The sequence below is a fragment of the Brachionichthys hirsutus genome, chromosome 7, assembly GCF_040956055.1.
Source record: "Brachionichthys hirsutus isolate HB-005 chromosome 7, CSIRO-AGI_Bhir_v1, whole genome shotgun sequence".
Taxonomy (NCBI): Eukaryota; Metazoa; Chordata; class Actinopteri; order Lophiiformes; family Brachionichthyidae; genus Brachionichthys; species Brachionichthys hirsutus.
Window position 1 is genome coordinate 14019617 of NC_090903.1, and position 23771 is coordinate 14043387.

General features: G+C 43.2%; 3 protein-coding genes across 3 annotated transcripts; 2 read left to right on the plus strand and 1 right to left on the minus strand.

Moving 5' to 3' along the window:
- Positions 1 to 3628: 3628 nt before the first annotated feature.
- On the minus strand, positions 3629 to 8568 carry LOC137895599 (high-affinity choline transporter 1-like). Its single transcript, XM_068741089.1, has 8 exons — positions 8385 to 8568; positions 6811 to 6927; positions 6158 to 6313; positions 5923 to 6071; positions 5688 to 5831; positions 5341 to 5494; positions 4702 to 4919; positions 3629 to 4233 (listed from the first exon to the last, which is right to left on the minus strand). The coding sequence occupies exons 1-8, from the start codon at positions 8566 to 8568 to the stop codon at positions 3694 to 3696; spliced, it is 1662 nt and encodes a 553-aa protein (XP_068597190.1). The 3' UTR covers positions 3629 to 3693.
- A 1209-nt stretch (positions 8569 to 9777) lies between these two features.
- fam98a (family with sequence similarity 98 member A) lies at positions 9778 to 15397 on the plus strand. The gene is made up of 8 exons (XM_068741209.1): positions 9778 to 9908; positions 10696 to 10844; positions 10930 to 11064; positions 12092 to 12273; positions 12781 to 12861; positions 12954 to 13070; positions 13935 to 14102; positions 14321 to 15397. The coding sequence occupies exons 1-8, from the start codon at positions 9871 to 9873 to the stop codon at positions 14903 to 14905; spliced, it is 1455 nt and encodes a 484-aa protein (XP_068597310.1). The 5' UTR covers positions 9778 to 9870; the 3' UTR covers positions 14906 to 15397.
- Positions 15398 to 20499: 5102 nt separating this feature from the next.
- si:ch211-195b21.5 (splicing regulatory glutamine/lysine-rich protein 1) lies at positions 20500 to 23161 on the plus strand. Its single transcript, XM_068741711.1, has 5 exons — positions 20500 to 20569; positions 20987 to 21054; positions 21135 to 21231; positions 21338 to 21453; positions 22243 to 23161. Exons 1-5 carry the CDS (start codon positions 20506 to 20508, stop codon positions 22690 to 22692), a joined length of 795 nt encoding a protein of 264 aa, XP_068597812.1. The 5' UTR covers positions 20500 to 20505; the 3' UTR covers positions 22693 to 23161.
- The last annotated feature ends 610 nt before the right edge of the window (positions 23162 to 23771 follow it).

A 23771-nucleotide genomic window follows, 5' to 3' on the forward strand; every position in this document is an offset into this window, starting at 1 on the left:
AACCTCCACCTAAGAAAGTGGCAGTCATCCCGGGCCCAACAATGGCAACATGAGCCCCCCAGATCACCCCAAGCCGCCACAGCATCCCGAAAACGACCCCCGGGGCCCCACTAGAGCCACACGCAGAAGAACCAGCCCAGGGCCCGGAAGCGACCTACACCAACACAGCCGACGAAACCTAGTCCAGCGCAGCGGCACGGGGCACAGCGGGCCGGCCTGGCGTCCCACCTGCACCCAACACCTCACCCCCACTCCCCACAGAGCGCGGACAATCTCCGCTCTTCTTAGGCTGCTGGCCCCGCGACTCGACCCTAGATAAGCGGTTTGAAGATGGATGAATGATTCAAAGCTTTTTTATTCCGTCCTGAGATCGCGCCGTGTGTGTGTGTAGAGACAATCTCTCCTTGATGATCGCGCTCCGTGCACACGTCTCCTGCACGAGTTGAAGAAGACTGGCACAGATATTTCATATAAGTTCCTGAGAACTGCGTTAACTTGTGGAAAAAGGCTATAATATGTCTCCTTTAAAGCAGAGGTGTCCAAACCGTGCCATGGAGTGCCGAGACACTCTATGTTTTCTTTCCAACCATCTATCCAGCAGCTGATCTCACTAATTAGCTCCTCATCTCAAATAGAAGGTGTTTATAATTAAAATCACTAGCTTTAGTGGCCAGCTGGAAGGAAAACCTGCAGCTTCTCGGCCCTCCATGGCACAGTTTGGACACCACTGCATTAATCGAACGGGTTTCGTGGGTTTTTTTCTTAATTCAGTATTTTTATTTTTTTATTTAAAGATTCTCATTTCGACGACCTTGGCCTAAATTGCATGTTTCTGGTAGCGGGAGGAAGACTGATAACCCGGAGTGAACGCACAAAGACACAGGGAGAACATGCAAACTGATCACAGAAAGGACCCAAGCTGGATTTGAACCTGTGACCAAATTGCATGTTTTTCCTCCAAAAACAGGCAATTTAGTGAATTGATCGCACTAAATTGGTGACGCATTCGGGGTGTACCCCACCTCTCACACACAGCAAGCTGGGATAGGCTCCAGCAACTCCTGTGACCCGCAAAAGTGGAAGAAAATGGATGGATGGATGATGACTCAAACCTGGAGCCGCCACTCTCAGGTATGAAATCCTGCTTTATTTTGCATAACTATCTCCCTTGAGTTCTGTTGTTTTAGGGGAAAGATGAAATCTCAATTTGGCTTGAAGGAGTGTCCTTCAGGTGGAGGCTGTTGCAGAGCACAGAGACCAGAACGAGAAGGCTGACACACAATGTTTGGTCTAGTCCCGCCAGGATTTTGTGGGGCTTTTATTTTTTTTGTGTGTGTGACTACACACACTTCCATACTCTTTCCTAAGGTCAAATGTAGAATTTTGATTTATCACACCAGAATACCTGCAGCCATTTTTCTACATCTTCAATTCATTTCTTTCATGAATGGGTGAATCTTCCATGAAAACCTGTTCCGGCCAAACATTCCGGCCCAGAGAAGAGTTCACAAAAGGACTGACTATTTTTATGTTATTTACTTATTTTGACATGTTGGACTTGACTTTGGTGGCACAGTGGTGTGGTGGTTAGTGCTATCGCCTCACAGCAAGAAGGTACCGGGTTTGAATCCTATCTGTGGGTTTTCTCTGGGTTCTCCGGTTTCCTCCCACCTCCAAAAAGATGCAATTTAGGTGAATTGATTACTCTAAATTGTCCGTAGGTGTCAGTGTGTGCGTGAGTGATTGTTTGTATCTGTGTGGCCCCGCAATACACCGGCGATGCATTCGGGGAGTACCCCACCTCTCGCCCATAGAAAGCTGGGATAGGCTCTAGCAACTCCCATGATCCATAAAGCGGAAGAAAATGGATGGATCAACTGGACTTTTTGGTCTGGCATCGCCTTCAATTGATGATTCGTATGCTAATCTGATTGTGAGCATTTAGAAATGCTAATACTGCGTTACCGCGGTATCTTTGATGACTATTTCAGGGTGATGGGTATAAGCCTCAATAAGCCTAACAGAATAAGACAACGTAAATAAGAAACAGTGGGTCTTGAAATAGAATATAGATTTGAAATATACATAGCATTAGAGAGGATTGAGCCAAAAACTGGGTCAGCAGATTATAAAGTGTTAAATTTGGTGTGTCTACATTTAACTATTGTGTTGGTTTTTTTCTGCTTCTACTTCCAACATTGTTCTGTTAACATGTCGGCAGCTCAGAGTCATTTCCACCCACTGGAGTACAAGCAACAAAAAAACAAAAAACCTAACCCCCTTCACAGAAGCTCTAATCCTCAAACTCCCCCTGAACTACATATTTCTGAAAAGGCATCAAGGTGATCAATCGAAATGACCCGACATTTTTCAGATTGAGTTCATCACTATCTGGCTCTTACCTCCGCATCCTCCTCTGATTAACACGTCCGACTATCGATCAGATCAAATGTAATCTTCTGCATTGTGTTAATCGTTTACCATAACTTGATGAACAGCTAAAGGATAGCGATCTAGCAGATACTCCAGTTAAATAATGTAAAATAATGTGAAATAGCCTGCTGAAAGCACCGATTAACCCTGAGAGATGTTATGAAAATGGAGGCACACAGTCCTACGTTCAACACAGTGTTGTGTCTTAGAAATATCTTCAGATTAAGACACCTAGCCTAATCATCCCAACGTGCGTGGTATCCGTGACTTCTAAATTTTCAGTGTTGTGACTTACGTTAGTGTTTTTTTGGCAAATGCCTGGCCTTCATTTTGTCAAATCAGCAGTTTTGCTCTTCTGCTGTCCTTGGATAATACGCTCAAAAGTATATATTCTTCTAAATGTTCTGTTTCTTATGTGTAGTTAGAAGCAAATCGCTAAGAGGGGGTGAAAATCTTGCTTCAAATATTTGCTCCAAATTATGAAACACTGTTATTTAATGCCACGCTTTAAGAATTAACATTGTTTAAATAATGTGATATATCGATAACAGCAGAGCTCTCCTTTCATTGATCAGTCATCAAGCTGTGGTTGATTCTTTAGAATAGTTGAGTGAACACATTAAACAACCATCTCTTCAACTTGGTCCACCTTGTCTCCATTGATGTTTTATTATCTATTGATGATGATAAAGTGAATTTAACACACGACTAGATGAAACGGCAAAATGTTTCCTACCACAGATGTTTTTATTTCTAAATTGTACATAATGATTAATAACGGTCTCAGGCGCAGTGGGTTGCGCTCATACCTCCCAGAAAGGAGGTCATGGGTTCAAATCCACCTGGGACTTCTGTGTGAAGCTCTCATGATGTCTGCATAGTGAATTGATCATGCTAAATTACTTTGATAAACTGTGACTTGTCAAAGGTGTTCCCCACCTCGTGCTCAAGATCAGCTGGGAATAAGGATAAATATAAATAAATGAATCGCTAAACTTGCAGTTATAGCAACAAAATGTGAGTTTTCTACACCAAATATCTACAATATTTCATGTATTAATATTTGTATGGTTGAATCAGGAGTCACATTCATTGCAGTTTGAATTCAATCAATTCAATCAAACTTACTAAAAAAAGAATAAAACATTTGTTATTTGTTTTGTTGTAACAAATTGATTTTATTTGTTTTGTTGTAACGAATTGATTTCCGCTGTTTGATCGAGCAAACACATTCAAATTCTGCTGTATGCACAGGACATCTCAACAGTCGACTGACGCTTCAGTTTCAGGGTCGTTCCTGCAGGATTTGTCATCGTCTCCTACGGCGCCACCCACTGGCTCCAGTGGTACTGGTGAGTGCTGGGCTTTCACTTTGAGCACATCCCACTTCTCAGGTAGAACACCTTTGTTGAAGAGGAGCGCTGACAGGTAGGAGAACAACAAGATGGCAGCAATGGCAGACAGCACGGAGATGGTCTTAACTGGAGCGTACTGGACATAAACGCCATCCTCCAGAGTGCATCCTGGGAAGTGTATGACTGGTTCTAACCCTACTGATGGTTCCCCACTTAGCACTCTTAACAGCAATCCCACTAGAAAGCCTATAACAGCCCCGTAACCATTGGAGACGTTGAAGAACAGGACACAGAGGAGCTGAGGGAAGACTACAGCATAAGCGATATCAGCACCAAGGAACCAGAACAACAAGATGGAGTTTTTCAGGATAGAGAGTGATGTGCCAACCACACCCACCACAACCACAGTGACTCGGATCACCCACATCATCTCTCTGTTTGATGCCTGAAGAGGAGATGAAAGAGAAAGAACATTAGGCAGACAAAGAGTCACTCTGGCCAAACGTGTTTGAGTATATAGTAGATTATCTGTCTTTGATACCAGACCAAGTCAGATCATTGGACCTGCAGCCCTATGTCTTGGAAACTTGGAGCAGAACTGACATTATGACACGATGACCGCCTGCCTAACGTTGTGTATGCCCAATTTTTGCTGTCAAGGCATGGACCCCACGAGACCTGTGAAGGAGCTCTGGTATCTGGCACCAAGACAGTAGCAGCAAATCCTTTATGTCCTGTAATTTGCAAGGTGGGGCAACTTAGATCCCAACCACTGTAGACTGGGAACACAATTCCCAGTCTGACCCGGCCATCTATCCTCACAATCTGGCCCTCATCAAACTTTTTCCTTCTAATATTTGACAAAATATTCACTTGGTGTCCCACCCACTAACATGTGAAAGGTGTGAAATACCTGACGCCTTAGGATGTTCTTGTAAATGTTGGTGGCGAAAACAGACGCTGCTGAAAGCAGAGCAGAGTCTGCTGATGACATCACAGCGGCAGCTACACAACCCATACCAATGATGGAGACGTAGGTTGGTGTAAGGTGCTGCAGGGCGATCGGCATAACCATAGCTGATTCCCCGCGATCATACGGAGATGGAGAACCGTAGCTGGTCTGGTTCCAGTCTGGTGCGAGGATACGAAAGATGTAAAACTCTCTCGCTATCTGATCTCCACTCACAAATTTTATTTTATTAGTGGACAAACGGATTTGTTGCGTCTTCACAAGCTACAGATCTATAGATCCAGAAGAATCCGGCATTACTGGAAGTGATTTATGTGGTTAACTTCTAAACTAATAATGATGTCAATGTGAATCCAATTGTAACAGTGTGTTTTCATGGTTAAGGGATTTAAAAATATAGATAAATAAATGTAGGACAATACTTTTTGGTGTAAATCACAATATAGGGAGAGTGAGGTGCTTGGCGGAGGTCTGCGGTCGCCGAGTGCTTTTCTAGTTTTGAAATGCCTGCATTAACTCAACAACTATCAGATGAACATCATAAATTATGCCATAAACACACACAAACATTCTGGTTGTTACCTGTGGATGCGACAGCTGCTCCAAGGATGATAGAAGGTATCCCAAATACAAGTAAGAAGAAAGCCGCAATAAAGGCTGTGGTCCTTGCTGTGGCTAAGGAAGATGCCGACAAGATCCTTTGGTGGATGGCCTGGTATCCCAGACTTCCTAGTGCCTTATAGGTAGACCAGTTGTGTATTAATTTAATCACCGAGATGGCATCCACAGCCAACTTTGCAACTCCAGGTACAGACAAACTTCACACAATAGCCTGAACATTTATGTAATTTACCATCGCTCAGAAAATATCTATGAAGAAATAGCAGAGTGAATTATATTTGATAAAGGGCGCATTTCTTCTTCCTTACCAATAATAAGAAGTCATCAATCATTCTCCAGGCATTTTTCAGCTCCGGTTGACCAATCCAGGGAGCGTGTAAGGTGTTGTTCATCAGTGTCTGACTGATGTCCAAGGTAGAAGGGTTCATTAGAACAAAGGGGACACAGAGCCACTGCAGAGACAACGCTTTAAATGATGAGCACACGACACTTTAAGGTGTCGTCAGTCAGAGACTAAAGGAACTGAAAGTATTACAAACTCACCAATGCGATTATTATGAAGACCAGCTGTATAACATCTGTGTAGGCCACAGAGTAGAGACCTCCCATCAGTGTGTAGGTAATGACAACAGCAGCAGAGATCCACATGCAAATAGTCTCCGATAAATCCAGGACCACATTCATCATTCCTCCTGTCAATTAAAGTGTGTCATACAGATTTCATACCTATTAAACACTACGAACCCAAATGCATGTATATGTATATATACTATTTTACCCAAACCAGATAATGTTGCGGGCACCCAGGTCAAATCCGTAAGTATTGAAGTCATGCTGGGTACGGTTGCTATCACGCGTCCATACTTCCTGTGGAAAGGGTCCAGCATCGTCACGTAGTTTCCCTCTCTCATTGGTTTGGCCAACAGAAGACCAACTTCATTTAAAAGGAGACCACATAAGAGTTAGAGCAAATAATCGAATGAGGGGAGCGTAAGACAAAGTAAGGTCATTTTCCAACATGAAACGTGATCATCTAAACTCTCATATTAGACTCTGGAGCCACAGTGGTGTCATAATTAGCTGGACAGTTATTCTCGTATTGTACTGATGGTGGGGGGTTTATTTCAGCATCGAGATCAATAACCTTTTTTTTTATTATTCAGATTTGACACCTAATTGGATCTTAGTTCAAGACCAAATCAGAATTATTTGTTGTCTCATGGTGGAGAATCTGAATCAACATTATGGATACAGATTTCCATCTTTATCTAATGGGCTGTTACATTTCTACAGAACTTGTGGAGGGGTGGCTCATGGGTCAGAAACTCCAAACGACAGGTCACAAACTTATATTTCAGTAAACGAACAAAGGGTTCTGAGTTCTGACAGTAACTCTCAATACAAGTACATAGAGTTATTTAAATGTCTTACCTAAAAAAAAAGTTGATATGTATGCCAGCATCATTAGGATTCCCCAGGTGAGTCCCATGGAAGGCGTGTAAACCATCTCAACAGTGCCAAGAATAAAGCCTCCTCCAACCCACGAAGCTACACCAAAGACAAACAGACAATATTGTGGATGATTATTCATCGCATACATAATATTGCCCAAGGGCAGTGTAGCACCACATTCCACATTATTATGTAATAACACTGCATTTTGTAATAAGTTGTTAGATATTGCACCGGTTATTACAAAATGCAGATGTTGAACTTTTTCTTCACCGACTCCCGGCTTCCCAACCGCTGAATACCTCCAAATAAACCTCCAAATAAAACATTTGCCATCTCATTTTCATGAACTTTCATTATATACATAATGCATCAAATTATTATAATATGGTTCATGAAAATGAGATGGTAAATTTTGTATTTGGAGGGAGGGAGAACAAACACTTGGGGCGTCAGTGGCTCAGCGGTTGGGAAGCTGGGAATCGGTAAAGAAAAAGTTCAACATGGTTCAAGTCCCAGCCCAGACGAAATGAGGAATGTGTGCTGGTGGCAGTTTTACCCTCAGAGCACTGCCAATGTGCCCTTAAGCAAGGCACCCCGCCCCGCCACCCATTGCTCCGGGTACACAGATCATGGCGCCACCTTCACCGTTTGCCCTCTCCGCATGCTCTGGGGCCCCTATGAATATGCATAATGTGTGTGTTGTTTCAAGGGGCCCCTGCACTAGGGTAAAAATGGAATTTCATTGTGTGTTTACAATGTAAAAAGTGTGAAAACATAATGACAAATAAAAACTAAATACATTTAAAACTCATTATCACTTTATTATGGGGACATATATCCATGCCAATGTCTATTTCTAAGCAGCATCGCTTTCTGCAGACCCAGCTCACTTTTCCTCTCATTATCCCTCATTCCGGTTTATCTCTGCTAAAATCATGATGCGAAAGTGAAGCTGAAACTCACCAAAATTAGAATGTGAGTAGGGTCGAATCTTTAAATTCCTAAGGCATCTGTAACTTTCTATCAGTATTCTTCTGCACTAAAAATAGTGAAATTGTAACTTTCAATTTCTTGAATTTTCCAATTCTTTCAGTTTTTTATCAATTTTGTGTAGTCACAGTGACAGTAGAAACGCACCTTATTCAGCCTTGTTCCCCCTTAGGGAGAATTTAATATTTTCTAGTTTTTCTAGTTTTTAAATCAATGGAACACCCATCTTTCATATCCAAATCCATCTTTTAAGACCTTGGCAACAGAACACAATTTCCATAAGATTTACTGGAATGCATGGGTTAGAAAAGAATTGACAAATTATTTGATCTTGATTAAGGTTTTAAAAAAAATTTTAACACAGCTTCTTATCATTGATTTAATAAATAATGTATTTTGAGATTCAGTCAGATTGCAGCATAATTTGTAAGAAAATCATGAGTATAAATACATAAATTTCATTGATAAGGAAGTGAAAATTCTAAAAGTTTGGTTTAAATGTTACTGCTAGGCTGATAATTGGACAATTATCATAATTCTATCAGCTTCTCTCTCCTCACCGGTCATCGTGAAGATCCCCACCACCAAGTTAATGCTCCGGTTTCCCAGCAAAGTCATCTCCATTCCAGTGGCTGAACATTTCTTCTGTTTCCTTTTGGACTTGAAAGAAGCCCAGATACCGGTCCCAAGGACCATCAGGTAGAAAATCACTATCGCTATCACTCCTGGGACGTTGACTGCCATGACTGGAGGACTATCTGTCTCTCGTGGCTGCACATCTCCATATACAGCCCAGAAACCGGAAGAACAGAAAACCTCCGCCTTCAAGTTACGTTGTTGATTGTTGGATTATTTTTTTTACAGCTTCTCACCCAAAGAGAAAATCTTCCTGACTTATTGCTTCACTGCTTAAAATGCTGTGAGTTGTTTTGTTCCCTATTATTTAAATAATTGCTGTTTACTATTTTTACACTGTATGTTCACATAAAAATATATCTGTACTAATTAATTTATGTATTTTAATCATTATTAAAATGTCCATTCTATTTTATTTCATCCATCCAGTTAACAATGTGTTTTATTTTGCACATTATTAGTGGTGGTTTCGGCCCCTTCTTTGTTTCTTTCCTCATCGATCATAGCGAACAAGTCCAGTTGATTCTTCTTTTTTGCTCATTGTGATTTACTATGATCTGGACGACTGAGAACCGACACACGCAACTTTTACACCGTTTTCCCCGGGATAACGACATTGCTCAGACACCCCGATGTTCAGACAATTCAGCTGGCGACCGTGCAACACTGATGATGATGAATATATTTATTAGATAGAATGTTAGAGTACAAGTACAGTCACACAGTAGCATGTATTACAGTACAAATAAAGTCAAACATCCTGTCTAAGAGGAGCATTTCAAAAAAGCCCTTGCGGTCTTGTTTATCTATTCACGTTCTGTAGCTAAACCCCAGCCAGACATTAATTAAGATGACTGGTTTTCTGAAGCCTTTAATAATGCTCAGCCTTGAGAGTGGTAGAGAACATTTCCTTTCTTGTGAATGTGAAGAATGTCAGGCAGGAAACACTTCAAAATAAAAGCGACATAAAGGAAATTGCGACAATACAAAATGTTACACAGTGAAGTGTTAAACATGAAACACAGAACCTCAATAAGAGTCATTTACAGTGTCCCCTCTTCGATCCTATGGCGTATCCCGGTATTTTCAGAATCGCTGCTTTATTTTATTTTTTTTAAATTCCGTATTTACAGATTTGGGGGTGTTCACCATTACATGATAGGGACATTTTTTTTATGTGTCAGAAAATATCCGAAACTAAATCAGACGTAAACACATGATAATAATAATTAAAAAAAAAAGATTTTAATTTTTGAAGAAGAAGAAGAAGCCACGTGACGTGGTCGCCGGAAGTACCCCCTCTCTCTCTCCGAACTGTCTTTGGCCGAACGTGCATCAGCTGAGCTGGCTGATGTGAGCTCCTTCTTTCAGAGTGTGTGAATTTCTGGAGCGTAAACGATCGGTGTTGGGATGGAGAATGACATCCTCGTCTCTCTTGAGGATTTGGGGTAAATCTATATGAAGATTATATGCTGCAACTAGCATTCGGCTGAGCCGCCTGCTTGGACTGGTGTCCCTTTAGCAACGCGGCTAACTTACTAGCTCATGTTAGTATGGCGGTGATGTTTTGTTTTTCTTTTCCTTCTTTACGCAAATGCGTCACATCTGTGTTTGCGCGAGTATTAATAACCTGCAATCTACATTTACACGTTTCGCCGGAAACTGCGTCAGCAGGATTGTTTCATTGTCATAGTTTATGTCAGCAGAGCTTTAACGCACTTTGTCCTGCGACCAAAACTCAACCGTCGATGATGATGATGATGATGATGAATATATTTATTAGATAGAATGTTGGGGTACAAGTACAGTCAAACAGTAGTATGTATTACAGTACAAGTACAGTCAAACATCCTGTCTAAGAGGAGCATTTCTAAAAAGCCCTTGCGGTCTTGTTTCTGTTGAAAGTCCTTCGTACATAAATCATCGACAGTTAACAATACAAATAAAGTAAAAATAAATTGGAAGCGTTCTTGGGGAATCTTTGCCCATTCCTCGTGGAAAACAGCCTCCGGTTCTCGAGTTTGATGCTTTCCTGATGCTTGTTGGGATCCATCTCGCCGGCCTATACACACTACAGGTTTCTAGTTTCTGATGCAAAGCAGCTTCATAACATCACCGAGCATCCTCCTCCTATCGGTCTGGTGCCCTTTCTGGTCCAGCTCGTCTATACCCGTCTCCTCTGCGTTAATATGGTCTGATGTTGTTTCTGAATGGCGCGTGTTCGTGTCGCTACAGGTACCAAGGCCCGCTGTTGGAGGACAGAGCTCTGGATTCAGCTGTGAGCAAAGGAGCGGCTTCACCCGAGTACACTAAACTCTGCGCCTGGATTGTCTCAGAGCTAAGACTGTACTGTAAGCTGGAGGAGAATGTCCACGCCACAAACTGTAAGGACTTCTTCGTTTGAGTTTGAGGTGTGCCGGAGTCTGAGTTGTCTTGTATTTGATACGTTTTGCTCTCTGCTCCTCCCAGGTCCGAGTGAAGCAGAGAGCTTCCAGCTGGAGATGAGTGGTCTGCTGTCGGAACTCGTCTGCCCGTACGCCGTCCTCACCAGCGGAGATGTTACCCGGAGGCTCCTCAACAGGGAGCACTGTCTGCTGCTCCTCAGTATGTTCACAGCACTCTGCAGCATCTCAGTATAACCATTCTGAGAGAACACAAATGCGTTTAATTTCAACTTTGGGAGATTATACTTAGCACTGCCTCACTCTGAGATGATCTGCTATTTCATCCGAGACATGTTGGTCACCATCATGGACCCGAAGGTAACACTTTTAATGCATCAGAATGTATTAAGAGGGACCTTTGGGTCGGGGTGTCAAATTACAGTGTTAATTGCGATTAACTAATTGCGGTCATATTTAACGCGTTATGTTTTATAATCTCGTTAATCCAAATTTTTAATCTCTAGTTTAACGGTTTCTGTATTGCCTATTTATAAAATCCGTTTTTATGCGTTGGGCTTTTTGTGCTTAAGTTGTTGGGGGGGGGGGGGATAGTCAGTGACACCGGGAAGTGGACAATGATTGGCTGTCATTACGTTTGGGCTTCTTTAGCACAAGCTGATAGGCTCCCATTGTAGTTGGGCGGGACGTCCCACGTATGGGTGCCCTCTGTAGCCTACCAGAAGTGATTGCTTGATGTTATTTCACCACTTTATTTTGTGATGATGAAGAAGAATGTTATTTTTGATGTGCTAACTTTGAGCTCTGTGATTGGTGGGTCTGTATTATTTTTTTTATTTTCTGAAGCAGAGGAAAAGCAGCAAGTTCAGTGTTGATTTACAGAACTAAATATGGACCTGATGTGTTATTTTATTTTCAAATTATTTGGAGATTGACAACAGAATGCAGCAATACTGCCCCTGGTGGTGGAAACTAAAGGTTGCAGGCAGCAACTTGGGACTTACACCTTTGCTTTCTCTGCTACGGTGACAAAATATTTTGCACTCGAGGTGCCTGTGATGCGTAGAGATGTCCCGCATGAACTCACTTCTTTCTTATCTTTTTGCTAGACGACAATTCTTCGAGCCGGGTTTTCACTTGAATGTGTTTTAATTTATTTTCCGATGGCACTGACGGCAGTCGTCCTGTTCTAGCAGTTCAAATTAAACTCAATGCGCGTTTTCTCGCAGCCTTTCTGGTGTCTGAGTTGGAGGCGTCAAGGATGATCCTGATTAACAAGCCCGAGAAGAAAGCCCAGGAGTCGGGCAGCCCAGCCTTCCAAGAGCTGAAGGGCATCTGTTTGGTACTGGGTATGTCCAAGCCCCCAGCCAGCATCACCATGTTCCAGTTCTTCAGCGGAATAGAGAAGAAGGTCAGCTGATCTGATGACAGACGGATTCTGTACACGTAAAAAATTTAGCTGAAGGGTCTAAACAACATTTTACGATTTAATGATATGGGAGGTGGGGGGGGGGCATAACGTGTGGGTCCAGTCCATCGCAAACAGTCCTGGGTTTGCTCACTAGTGCCAGTGGGACAGAGCTCTGAGTGGCGGTCGACACAGAATCCAACGTTTGAAGGACATTGTGTTATTTTTTTTAATATGAATAACTTCATATTTGGGAAATACAAATATTTCTGACTGAGAATAGAAGCCCGGTACGGAGTCGGGCGAACATCTTGATGCGGATGGGATATTTCAGAGACAAACACATTAACATGAAACCTTTCCTTGCCTTTTTAAAAGTGAAAGAAATAAGGTAACAAAATGTTGGTATCAAATATTCACAAACGATTGAGGTAAGCCATTTAGCAGATGGATAAATGTCTTTCTATTTACAGTTGGACTCATACCTGCATGTTGTCCTTTTCGTTCCAGCTAAAAGAAGCCATGAGCCGAGTCCAAGCCAATCACGTAGGAGAGCCTTTGCTGAAAAAGAACCTTGGACCCATGCACATGGTAAATCCAACAAAACGCGTCCACATTTAAGGGAGGGACAATCTGTGCGTGAAAGACGGCTTACAGGAATCTTCTTTGTCCCCGTTTTCCAGGAAAAAATCGAAGCTATCAACCAAGCACTTACAAATGAGTATGAAGTGAGGAGGAAAATGTTGTTGAAACGTCTCGATGTCACTGTGCAGTCCTTCGGTTGGTCCGACAGAGCAAAGGTATGGGGATACGTTCAATCTTCTTGAATCAAATAATAGTCAGGATGTTTTTTTACTAGGGATATTCGGCATTTTGATCCATATCGGCATTGGCCGTTTTTATTAATCCGACAGCCGATAAAAGATCAATGTAAAACTGTCGAATTTTGGCTGCAGTCGCTACTCTGTATCCAGCGTTGTCCCACCCACAGCACCATCTGATTGGTTACACGCAGAGCCATGGCGCGGGTAAAACATCCAATCAGCAGTGAGCTGTGCGTGCGTGGCACTCGGTTTGCGAGTGAAGAAACTCCGGAGAGCACGTCTCCTGAAATTTATGAGAGCAGGAGAAGCCGTTTAACTGGAGATACATGCCGAGCAAGTTCGCTTTATGCACCTCAATCTAATGCTGCACTTAAAATGTCAGAAAACTACTTACCGGTATTTGGTTTTTGTTTTCCTCTAACTTTATTCGACATGCTGCTGAGATCCCTGCACTTCGTTACAATTTACGAACAAAGATTTGTTGATTATTGCCCAAGATTGTTTTTTTTTTTTAAAGCTGTTTAATAAACGTATACCGGATTCCTGCTGGGATTCCTATTATTCTACATTTTAACACCAATAGTTTCACTGAATATCGGTTATTGGGCTCCTTGATTACTAATAATCGGTATCGTCCATAAAAAAAACCATATCGGTCGATCACTAGTTTTTACACATCGTGGGTCCTCACTGCATATTTGTGATTTCTCTCTGACGCTTGCTGTAAATATCAGGCCACGGTGTCGATCTGATTGAAGGTCAACTTCACAGAAAAGCAATCCATTGCTGCTGTTTAGCTTTTAATAAATGAATGAGACGTATGTTTGCTTCGTTTTCCAGACGTACGCTAACAAAGTGGCGAAGGTTTACCAGCCGCTACGTTCAGCGCTCGGCGCCAAAAGCAAAATCTCTGTCGCCCACCTTCTTGCTGCTCGACAAGACTTCTCCAAGATTCTTCGTACGAGCAGCGGCAAGATGAGAGAGAAAACTGCTTGTGCCATCAATAAGGTGGGATAAACACCGTAAAGTCACAGCATTCCTTCATGTTTTATGTCAAATGCTATTTTTTTATCCCATTTATCTGTCGGAAGTTTATGTAAATATGCGCTAAAGGTATTAAAGCATTTTCTTTTCATTTAGAAACGGATTTAGAAATAATATTGACACAATAACGGTAAAACTTAAAGAATGCCTGGAGTTTTTCCACACCTGTGTTCTTTTCTTAGGTTCTCATGGGTCGAGTACCAGACAGAGGAGGTCGGCCCTGTGAGATCGAGCCTCCGCCTCCAGAGATGCCCTCTTGGCAGAAGCGTCAGGACGCTCCACAAGGTGGAGGTAGAGGAGGCTACGATCAATACTCCCAAGGTGGCCGTGGAGGACACGCAGACAGAGGAGGACGAGGAGGTCCCAGAGGGGGGAAGGTGCAAGGAGGCTGGGGAGATGGGGGTGGAGGAGGGAGAGGTGGTTACAATCAGGGCCACTATCAAGATGCAGGAGGTCATCAAGGGGGAGGAGGGAGGGGTGGTTACAGCGGAGGAGGGCCCAACCAGGGAGGCCTCCAAGATACTGGCTACCATGGAGGTGGAGGTGGCTACCATGACAATTACCAACAAGATGGGAGCTGGCATCAGGAGAGGGGAGGGGGTCGGGGTGGGAGGGGAGGGAGGGGGAGAGGAGGTCGAGGAGGAGGCTGGGGAGGACGAGGGGGGCAGAGTTTTAACCAAGGAGGACAGTTTGAACAGTTCTTCCAACATGGTGGGCAGCACTACACCCAGGCTGGCTTCACTCAAGGCAGACATTACACCAGTTAGAGCCGGCGCGTGGGACGTCGCGGCAGGTCTCAGAACACGTCTCAGATGCCTTTTCATTTCAACCTTTCAGCAGTTTAAAGCGGATGAAAATGTTTCACGACGCTTCACATGCTCACCACAGCCTCTCACGTTTGGCCTTTATTTCACTCGACATTCAAGCCAAATGGTCAGTCGGACTGCGTTCCAGTCCTCGTTTTCTCTCTTCATTAGCCTTACGTATGTTTTGGTGGGTTTTTTCTTACGAGAAAAGATCCCCGTGATGGTGAACCTGCTTGTTTGTCCCACTTCAGGGGTATCTGTTCGATTATTGGAATTTGAACAGCACCAGCTTTTCGGTCTGTGTTTTGTTTTGGTCAGTTTGGCTGGAATCTATTTTTGTTATTTTGACAACAACAAAAAAACCCACATCTTGTAGAATTACACGTGTACAGATATGGATGTTTGAAAGGGTTGTCTGGATGTGTGACAGAACAATAAATTCTGAAATGAAAACATTGCGGAGTTGTTCATTTCGCTAGTTCATGGAACGACGCTCTGCGGCTCCAGTCCAGCAGGTGGCATCAAAGCGCCTAACCCAGCTACAATTAAACAACCGAAGAAGAACCACTTCCTGTTTTTGTGTTGCGTATCCGGTGTGCAGCGGAAATCAAATTCCTGCAAACATCACAAACGAACACGTATATGTGTTAATAAATGGCTTTTATTTATAGCGGCGCCGTAGCGAGAACGCCGTTTTAAGCATGTACCGCCCGGGCGAGGCTCCGCACGGCCCGCCGCCTTACGGTCCTTTCCGACTCAGCGGGCCTTGTGGCCCTCGTCCTCCGCCGGTACACTTTCCTCCGGGTCCTTGTGGATCATTTTCGGCATCGGATCAACTTTATCTCCATCGCGGACCACCACCGGGGCCTTTCACCAGGGTACGTAAACGTCCAATCAACGCTAGCAAGCAATAATAATAATAATTAAAAAAAAAACGAACAAACAGACGCCCTACTTTGAATTAAATGTAGTTGTGTAGTCCGGTTAGCAGGAGCTAACGTAGCATTGACAGTTTCTCCCTTGTGTCGGTCCCAAGCCCGGATAAATGCTGAGGGTTGCGTCGGGAATGGAATCCGGCGTGAAGATTTACCACATGTAACATGCAGATCAATGTAAATAAGAGAGAGATACCGGATCGATCGGGGTTAGCAGCGTTGTTGTTAACCCACGGGACGCTGCTGGAAACTGGATCACTGTGGGTCGAAGACTGCGACGAAGAGGAGGGTGAGGAAGGTGGAAGAATGGAAGAGGCTGGGACTGAGAGGAGGGACTTTCAATGTTGGGACGATGACCTGGAAAAGCTAGAGAGCTGGTGGACGTGATGAGGAGGAGGAGGAGGAATGTGGAAGGTGGATGTGTTTTGTGACCAGGTGAGAAGGAAGCAAGGCCAGAAGCTCAGGAGCAGGACTCAAGTTGATAACGGAGGAGATGGGAAGAGGAATGGAGCCATCGGGCCATTTGCCTGCCCCCGTCTTATAGGAAGAGTTTGTGCAGAGTTTTCTAGAGGTGAATCAAGCCTGAGGAGTTTGAAGCTGGAGATTGAGGGTGTCGTATTGAATATTGGTAGTGGGTACGCTCCACAGGTAGGAGGCGAGTTAGAGGAGAAGTTCTTCAGTGACTTGGATGAAGTGGCTCAGTACAGCACAGTAGTAGTAGTACGTGTTTAAATACTTAACGGTTTAATTTTAAGTAGTAGTTTTTAAGTTTGTTGAAAATTCATTTAAATTGTCATCAGAGTTGCGTGATATTTGTTGCCGGTACTTTTCTGACTATTGGACAGAACATTGTCAATGAAGGAATATTCATAATGGAATACTTCACATACACCTGCATTAGAAAACAAGTAAATATCAACATGTGCCCCCATCTGAGTCGTATTTTCTGATCCAGCCATGGTTTTGTTCTCCCTATTGTAACGCAGAGACCAGCTGAAAGGCTTTATTGATCAGTGGACTTCTTCCTACAGATCCTACAATCCTACAATCGTTTTCAGATTGTTGCCCTGAGAGTTCTGAGCCTCTCTGATATTGATACAGTTTGAGATTTAGCTGATCAGTAATTACCGTACAAATGTTTGCAGCCGACACGTTAACCAGGGACGTCGTTAACGAACTCCTGTCACACAAAACTGATGGAAATGAGACATTCCTGTTTCATCCAGCTTGGATTTTATGCAGATTAATAAAAGTGAGTCTGCTCATCTTGTAATGAGCTGTCAGACCACAGAACCGCTTCGACATATTAGCTGCCATCTAGGACTTTCCTGCAAAGGCCTCATTTTCCTGACGTGCACAGAAGAGGTCGTCGCATCTGCGTAATCGACGGCCTGCAGGGAACGGATCGGCCACAGTGGAGCCTGCTTTACGTCCAAAGGGTCAGTGGGAGTGTCTTCCTTGTTCTACTTAAAGAAAAAGATGTTTGCAAGCCATGTTTTATTTATGCTAAATGTTACATGACCGTAAACCTTTATGCAGCCTGGAAATTATTTCGCGGTTATCATTGAGTTACTATTATTTTAGCAAAATTAAGTTTTCCATTTTTACATTTCAAAAATGACGTGGCCGTCACGGACACGATTCGTAATCCTATGTCTTGTCTTTTAACAGGCTACGTCCCTTAAATTTCAGCCTGTATTTTGGGAATGAAAGGAGCCGCTGGACAGTCGGAAGAAATGAAGATGGACAGCTTGTAGAGGAAACTGCAACATCTGACAGAGAATCCATTTGCTTTTGTGGTTGGGAAAATAACCTAAGCTGACAATGGGCTTCTTCCATATTTTGATTTTTTTGGGGGGGGGGGGGGTTAGTTGAGAATTTTTGTGCAATTTCTTATTCGCATGCTAGCAACGAGCTAGTGGTAATGAATGAGCATAGTTTATTTGTATATCTTTCTGTAAAATGCTTTGGAGCTGCTTGCATGGATAGATGCTAAGCTACAATAGCTGGAGAGACGGTTGTTAGCGGATAACGTGCATTGGTGCTTGGAAATTTGCTGCAAGTCTATGGAAAGCCCGCTGGCCTTTCACCGAAGTGGCACTGATGGCACAGTCGATGGGCGGCGGCTCCTGCTTCTCTCCATTCTAACTAGTAAATGCTAGTTTTAATCATTTTTAGTACCAAAAGTAATGCAGGCCTGAATAGTTTGTCAAATGTGTTTATTAACCCTGCATTATTATTTTTCTTTTTTCATTTATATCATGTATTCAAACAGCATAGTAACATGCTGTTGTTGTTTTTTTTATCTCACAAATGTAATTCAACAGCGATCATACTAAATCTGTCACGACTTTAAAAGGAAAGCTGCTTGCTGTCTTTCTTTAAGCCCGTTTGCGTCGTCTCTGGTCGTAAAGAAAAATAGAAAAGTCCTCGGCGCAGACCTCCACCAATCAGCTCATTCCCCTCCTAATTTGATTTACCCCGTCCACATGGTGATCTGGATCATCATCCAAAGGTTCTAGATTGTTCTTGGTATCTTTTATACACCAACCATGAAAAGTAAAAATGAATCGGAGTTTATGTGTATTTTTAACTGATTTTTAAATCCGTAAATGGGATTTTCAATGTTAAAATTATTACGGAAAGTGTTCTTTTAGTCGAGTTAGATTTCATTTTAGATCATCCTATAATGGTAATATTAAATGTTATTCATTTACTTACCAGATAAGTTGTTCCCTCGTTTATTTCCCGATGAATTCAGCTCACTCGGAGTTGACAACAACTAATTTTTTTACCAACGCCAGGAAGGTTCTGGTGTCCATTTGTGATTTTCCTACAATCAAAAAGCAAATTTAAATCAGTTTCCTCCAAACCTCTGGTGAGCAGTGTGCAGATCTTTGTACATTGTCCTGTAGTCCAGAAGAAAACCCCATTGTTGCTTAATTGTTCTTTAGTGTCACTATGTCAAGGTTTATCTGATCAATAGGGGGGGGATACTGTGAGTTGTCTGTTTTAATCACGCTGCGAGATTCCAAAAGAAAGAAGACATGCATGACTGTCCCCTTGCATTTACAATTTATGGATACTTTGGATAGTCTGAATATGCAACTGCGTTTTTCTTGTACGGCACTATAACATGAATTCTGAATGCTCACAGCCCCCCTGTAGCAGCTTCTCCATAGACCGTAGTACAGGAGGCCACGCTGCAGAACCACTGCAGCTCCCACAGTGGAAACCCGCTTCGGTGGATCATCACATTCGCGATAACAGGTATTTGCTGCATGTGTCACTTGTTTTGTACAAACAGGAAGAGTTAACTGTACTATTTTATTTTTGTCTGCTGCCTTTTGAAACGCATGCATTGTTGAATTCCAGTGACAGAGCTGGTGAGGAGTTCCTCAGATGCATCGCAGCCAACAAGCCTCTCCCCGACTATCTCAAAGGAGACATGGCTTACAACCTGGCGGATGCATTGAAGTCAGCAAGTGTCCTGAAGCAGGCAATAAAATCGGACCCTGAGCTAAAGAAGCATGGACCCAGGAGCAGGAGCCGCAGTCGAAGCCGGGGCAGAAGCCGGGGCAAATCTCGAGCCAAGAGCCGTGGAAGGAGCAAAAGCCGGGCGAGGAGCAAAAGCCGTGCACGCAGCCGAAGCAGAGGAAGGGACAAAAGTCGCGCTCGTGGCAAGAGTCGCGCAAGAAGCAAAAGCAGGTCTCGCAGTTGGAGTCGAAGCAAGAAGAGGAGTCCTGTACGGAGCAAAAGCCAAGTCAGGAGATCACGAAGTAGCAGTTTGGAAAAGAGTGAAAGCAAAGACAAAAAAAGGAGGAGGAGCCCCAGCCTCGGCTACGACGGCCGTGTTGACAACCGTGAAAACGAGATGGAGAACAGTCTGTTAGAAGGTCTGAAGCTGGTCATGAGCAGCAAAGAGCTGGAGGAGCGCTTGCCCTCCCTCAAAGAAGCCCTCCTCACAGTTCAGGTAAGGCTCCTCATTCACTCTGCTCTCTGGTTTGAGTCTGAAGACGAGCATGATGGACTTCATGGAATAATTGGCATATTCCCAAGATGCAGCTACCGTTTGTTAATTGTGTCATTGTTTTGACATTTTCTACGCAGAGCTCGGATGAACCAACGAAAGCGGAGTGCGTGTCCAATCAACAACGGCACATCCAGGACCATTCGGCGTCGTTGGACACCGACAGCGTGCTCCTTCCTCATGACAGAGTAGGGAGCGACTTTTCCTGGCTCCAGGCTCAAAGTCACGAGGACTACACCGCTCAGAAGGCTGCTGAGCTCGAAGATGAGGAGTCATTCCTGTACGGGAATGAAGGCAAACCAGCCGCCATAGCATTTCCCCAGGTTGGAAAACTTGCCACGCTACAGGAAACGGATGCTCTTTCTCAGAACAAGCCCGTTTTGGGTAGCTTCGGCAATCCGGAGGTACCTCGTCAAATCTCTTCCTTGGGCTCATTCTTTTCCGTCCTTGACCACGAAAAGATCAAGAACATGTTAAAAGGTCTGGGCCCAACAGACCTCAATGAGATCATAGCCAAGGTGCAGGAGCAGCAGGAGATGAAACCGCCGCGTCCCGCGCCTCCTCCAAGTTCAGGCCCAACGGCAGCAGGTTTGGCAATGCCAGCACTGAAAGACCCGAAGGTTCGGCAAGCTCTGGAGTCTCTTCAGTCGCTGATCAAAGGTACTAATCCTCAATTGTAACCCAAAGAATGAATCACAAATAGCAGAGCTCTTAGAGCACTTGCCCCCACGTAGTGAAGCTTCGTATCGTCTCGCATCCATCATGACTTCCTGTCGACTCTTAAAGGCAAAAATTCCCAAAAGATTGCAACTTTAAAACTTTCTGAGCGTTTAGTCAGGCAGACCAACTGGCAAAAAAAGAAATCTGCACACCTAAGGCGTGACTTATTGTCTGTTAAAATGCTATTCGTTTAGCATTGAAATAAGTGCCACTTAGTTTGGGATCTTTTTCTCTCCAGTTGTCAAGGATGAGATTTTGTGACAGCTGGGATCTGCCCAACGTCTCGACAAATTATGGCCTCTTGTTTTAATGCTTCTGAAGTAGAAAACCGTATTTTGGTGTTCTCCCTTCCTTTAGCGACAAAGGACAAGAGGGCAAAAGGTGATGGCAGCGGCACATCTCAGAGATACCCCGGCGGAGACAAGGTAAATGATGTGGCGAGCGAACATCGGAGCGTCGGCCCGCTGGGAACACGAGCGCCTAATGTTCAAACTGTGTTTCCCAGGCAGGCGATGATGAGAGAAGGAAGCGGCAGAAACGAGCCAGAATGAGTCAAATGGAAACATTGATGAAAGAAATGGTGGACTTGATGAAAGAGGACGGTAAAGCAGTTTCTTCTGAACACAGACCTGCGTTTATTTGACCTTCATTGTCTACTACGCGTTGGAATATTCCACATGCTGCCATGCTTTTCCTGTACATTTGCAGGTTTGAATTTTCTGAGACCAGTAATTGGGTTTTACTGCCAGAATTGCGAGGAGTTCATCGGAGATTTGAGAAGTGCTGAAAATCACGCAGCCACCCACCATAGCGTCTCTAAAAACGTAAGCACGTTTCCTATTCTGTTTCCATCTCCGTGTTGGCGTGTTCTGAGAGAGGATGAATTTAAGAAACAGAATTTAATATGTGTAACTTTTGCTTGAATAAGTGGTTAAATGCATGATTTCAGATCACATCATTTAGTCTAAATAGTTTATTACCCGAGAAAACAAATAAAATATTTTTTGCTTTTTAAATCATTTGTTAATTCTACGCGGTGATGTAACGTCATGTCAAATAACTTTGATTTCTATGGAGAGATGTTATTGATGTTTGCTAGCTGATGAAATCCAGGAATGAAGCATAACCAGGATTAGCTAGCATTAGCTTCTGGTTACGTAAATCTGTTACAGCAACATTTTAAATTCCTTTTTTTCTTCTCTGTTTAATTAATTGGTATAAATTTGTCCGTTGGGAAAAACGCTAAAAAAAAACTAGTTATGAGGAACAAATGTTGAAGCTCCATTTACTGCAATGTTAATGAGAATTTCAAAGTGATCCAGGATCCCTTCTGGATTCATCACCAAAATGTATTTATCTGTTCCTGGTAACATTCCCAACATTTCCTGATCATTTCCTCAAGATCCGTCCAGAAACTATTGAGTTATTTTGCTAAAAGTCAAAAACATAACCTCCATGGTGGAGGTAAAAAAAAATGAACGTGAAATTCAGCTGCATTATTTAATGTTTACATACAAGCCCGTAGAAAAAAACTACACTCCATCACATTGTGGCGTTTAGTTAACAGTTTTGGTTTTCATACTTCAGTATTGTTTTCTGTTTGTCGTGACCAGAAAACGCAGGCGGACATACTCGGCAGCAACTCTGCAGACAGGAGAGATCACAAAGACCACAGAGATTCGGGAGACTCCAAAGTTCACGCCAACTGCCAGCACGACGGGATAGACGAGAGGGATCACAGAAACAAACGCCAAGATGACCACAGAGCCAGACAGGAAAACATCTCCCTGCACGAAGAGATGAGGAAGGAGAAGATGGTCATAACCCTGTCCCGAGGACCGACGGCTCCCGTCAGGGTCAAGGAGGAGGCAGAGGAGGAGCGGCAGCCGGTCGGGAGCAAGGGGAATCCTTCGTGTGACGGCGAAGGAAAGTGGAAAATAAAAAACGGAAGCAGTGACAGTAGTGATGACGGCAGAGGAAGAGCGGCGAAAACAAAATCGCCTAAAAAGAAAAAGAAGAAGAAGGAGAAAAGGAAGAAGGACAAGAAGAAGAAGAAGCCCTAGTTGCTGTGCAGCACAACGAGACTGATCCTTCGGATGATGTTGATGAGGAATCGGCTCGGTTTTTTTCCTCTTGTACAGTTCAGCTCCTTGTTCTTAAGATACTCACACACACACACACACACACACACGCACACGCACACACGCCCTGGGCATTGCATTCATTTTCTTCCTTATGCTTATATTGTTGACGTGACCAGAGGAGGGAGGTAAGCCTCGGCGGGTGATTCAAGGCAAGTCAACCAATTTCATCTTGCATCGATTGCAGAGATGGCTCTTCACCCGTATGTAGTACGTATGTATGTATGTATGTATGTGTGTATGTATGTAGTATATATGTATGTATGTATGTACCGGTATGGAAGCACACTGAACTAGTCCAGTCCGGGCTTCAGAGGACGGGGAGGACTCTCCATCAGCAGACAAAAGTTACAATTGTCCATCGGATTACATTTCATAGTACTTTCTTACATCACTGCATCATCTTTTAATAAAAAAAATGATTTTGCTACACATTCGTCTGTCTCAATGCTGTTATTTATATATATATTTATATCAATGTTATTAGAGTGTTAAGTGGTCTAATTATGTAGTTCAAGTATCTTTGTGTTTTAACATTCTTATCTGAGATACAAGGTCACACAAATCAAGTAATATCGGAAAGTATGTTTTAAAAAAACCATCTGAAATCAAATCATGATTTTTCATAAAGTTTTTTTGCCGTCATTCTTTTCTTTCTATGCACTTGCTATAGTGGACTTCAGGGCTACCACAGTAAAGTATGAAAGTATTGGTAAGATTTAAAAAAAACATAATTTCAAGTCATAATACCATAATCGCCCAACAGATGGAGACAAACTCATTAATGACACTCACCTGAACTCAACGTGGCCCAGAGGGGAAACGAATTACTTTTGCTTCCAAGGTGAACATAATTCTCTCTGGTACTAAATTACAATGCTTAATTGTATTTGATAATTTATTATAAAAAAAATTAAATTCTTCACAGGTTTGTAAGGAATTATTGACGCCTTTTCATGCATTTGCAGAACGGTGGCAGTTCGATGAATCAGGTTTTGCAG

Coding starts and splice junctions, on each gene's coding strand:
- LOC137895599 (XM_068741089.1), bottom strand. CDS start 8,568: ATGGCAGTCAACGTCCCAGGAGTGATAGCGATAGTGATTTTCTACCTG. Junction 5,832..5,922: donor TCTTCATAATAATCGCATTG/GTGAGTTTGTAA, acceptor TTGTCTCTGCAG/TGGCTCTGTGTCCCCTTTGT. Junction 5,495..5,687: donor TTGATGACTTCTTATTATTG/GTAAGGAAGAAG, acceptor TCTACCTATAAG/GCACTAGGAAGTCTGGGATA.
- fam98a (XM_068741209.1), top strand. CDS start 9,871: ATGGAGAATGACATCCTCGTCTCTCTTGAGGATTTGGG. Junction 10,845..10,929: donor GAATGTCCACGCCACAAACT/GTAAGGACTTCT, acceptor TGCTCCTCCCAG/GTCCGAGTGAAGCAGAGAGC. Junction 12,862..12,953: donor ACCTTGGACCCATGCACATG/GTAAATCCAACA, acceptor CCCGTTTTCCAG/GAAAAAATCGAAGCTATCAA.
- si:ch211-195b21.5 (XM_068741711.1), top strand. CDS start 20,506: ATGCCAGCACTGAAAGACCCGAAGGTTCGGCAAGCTCTGGAGTCTCTT. Junction 21,055..21,134: donor GATACCCCGGCGGAGACAAG/GTAAATGATGTG, acceptor TGTGTTTCCCAG/GCAGGCGATGATGAGAGAAG. Junction 21,232..21,337: donor GGACTTGATGAAAGAGGACG/GTAAAGCAGTTT, acceptor GTACATTTGCAG/GTTTGAATTTTCTGAGACCA.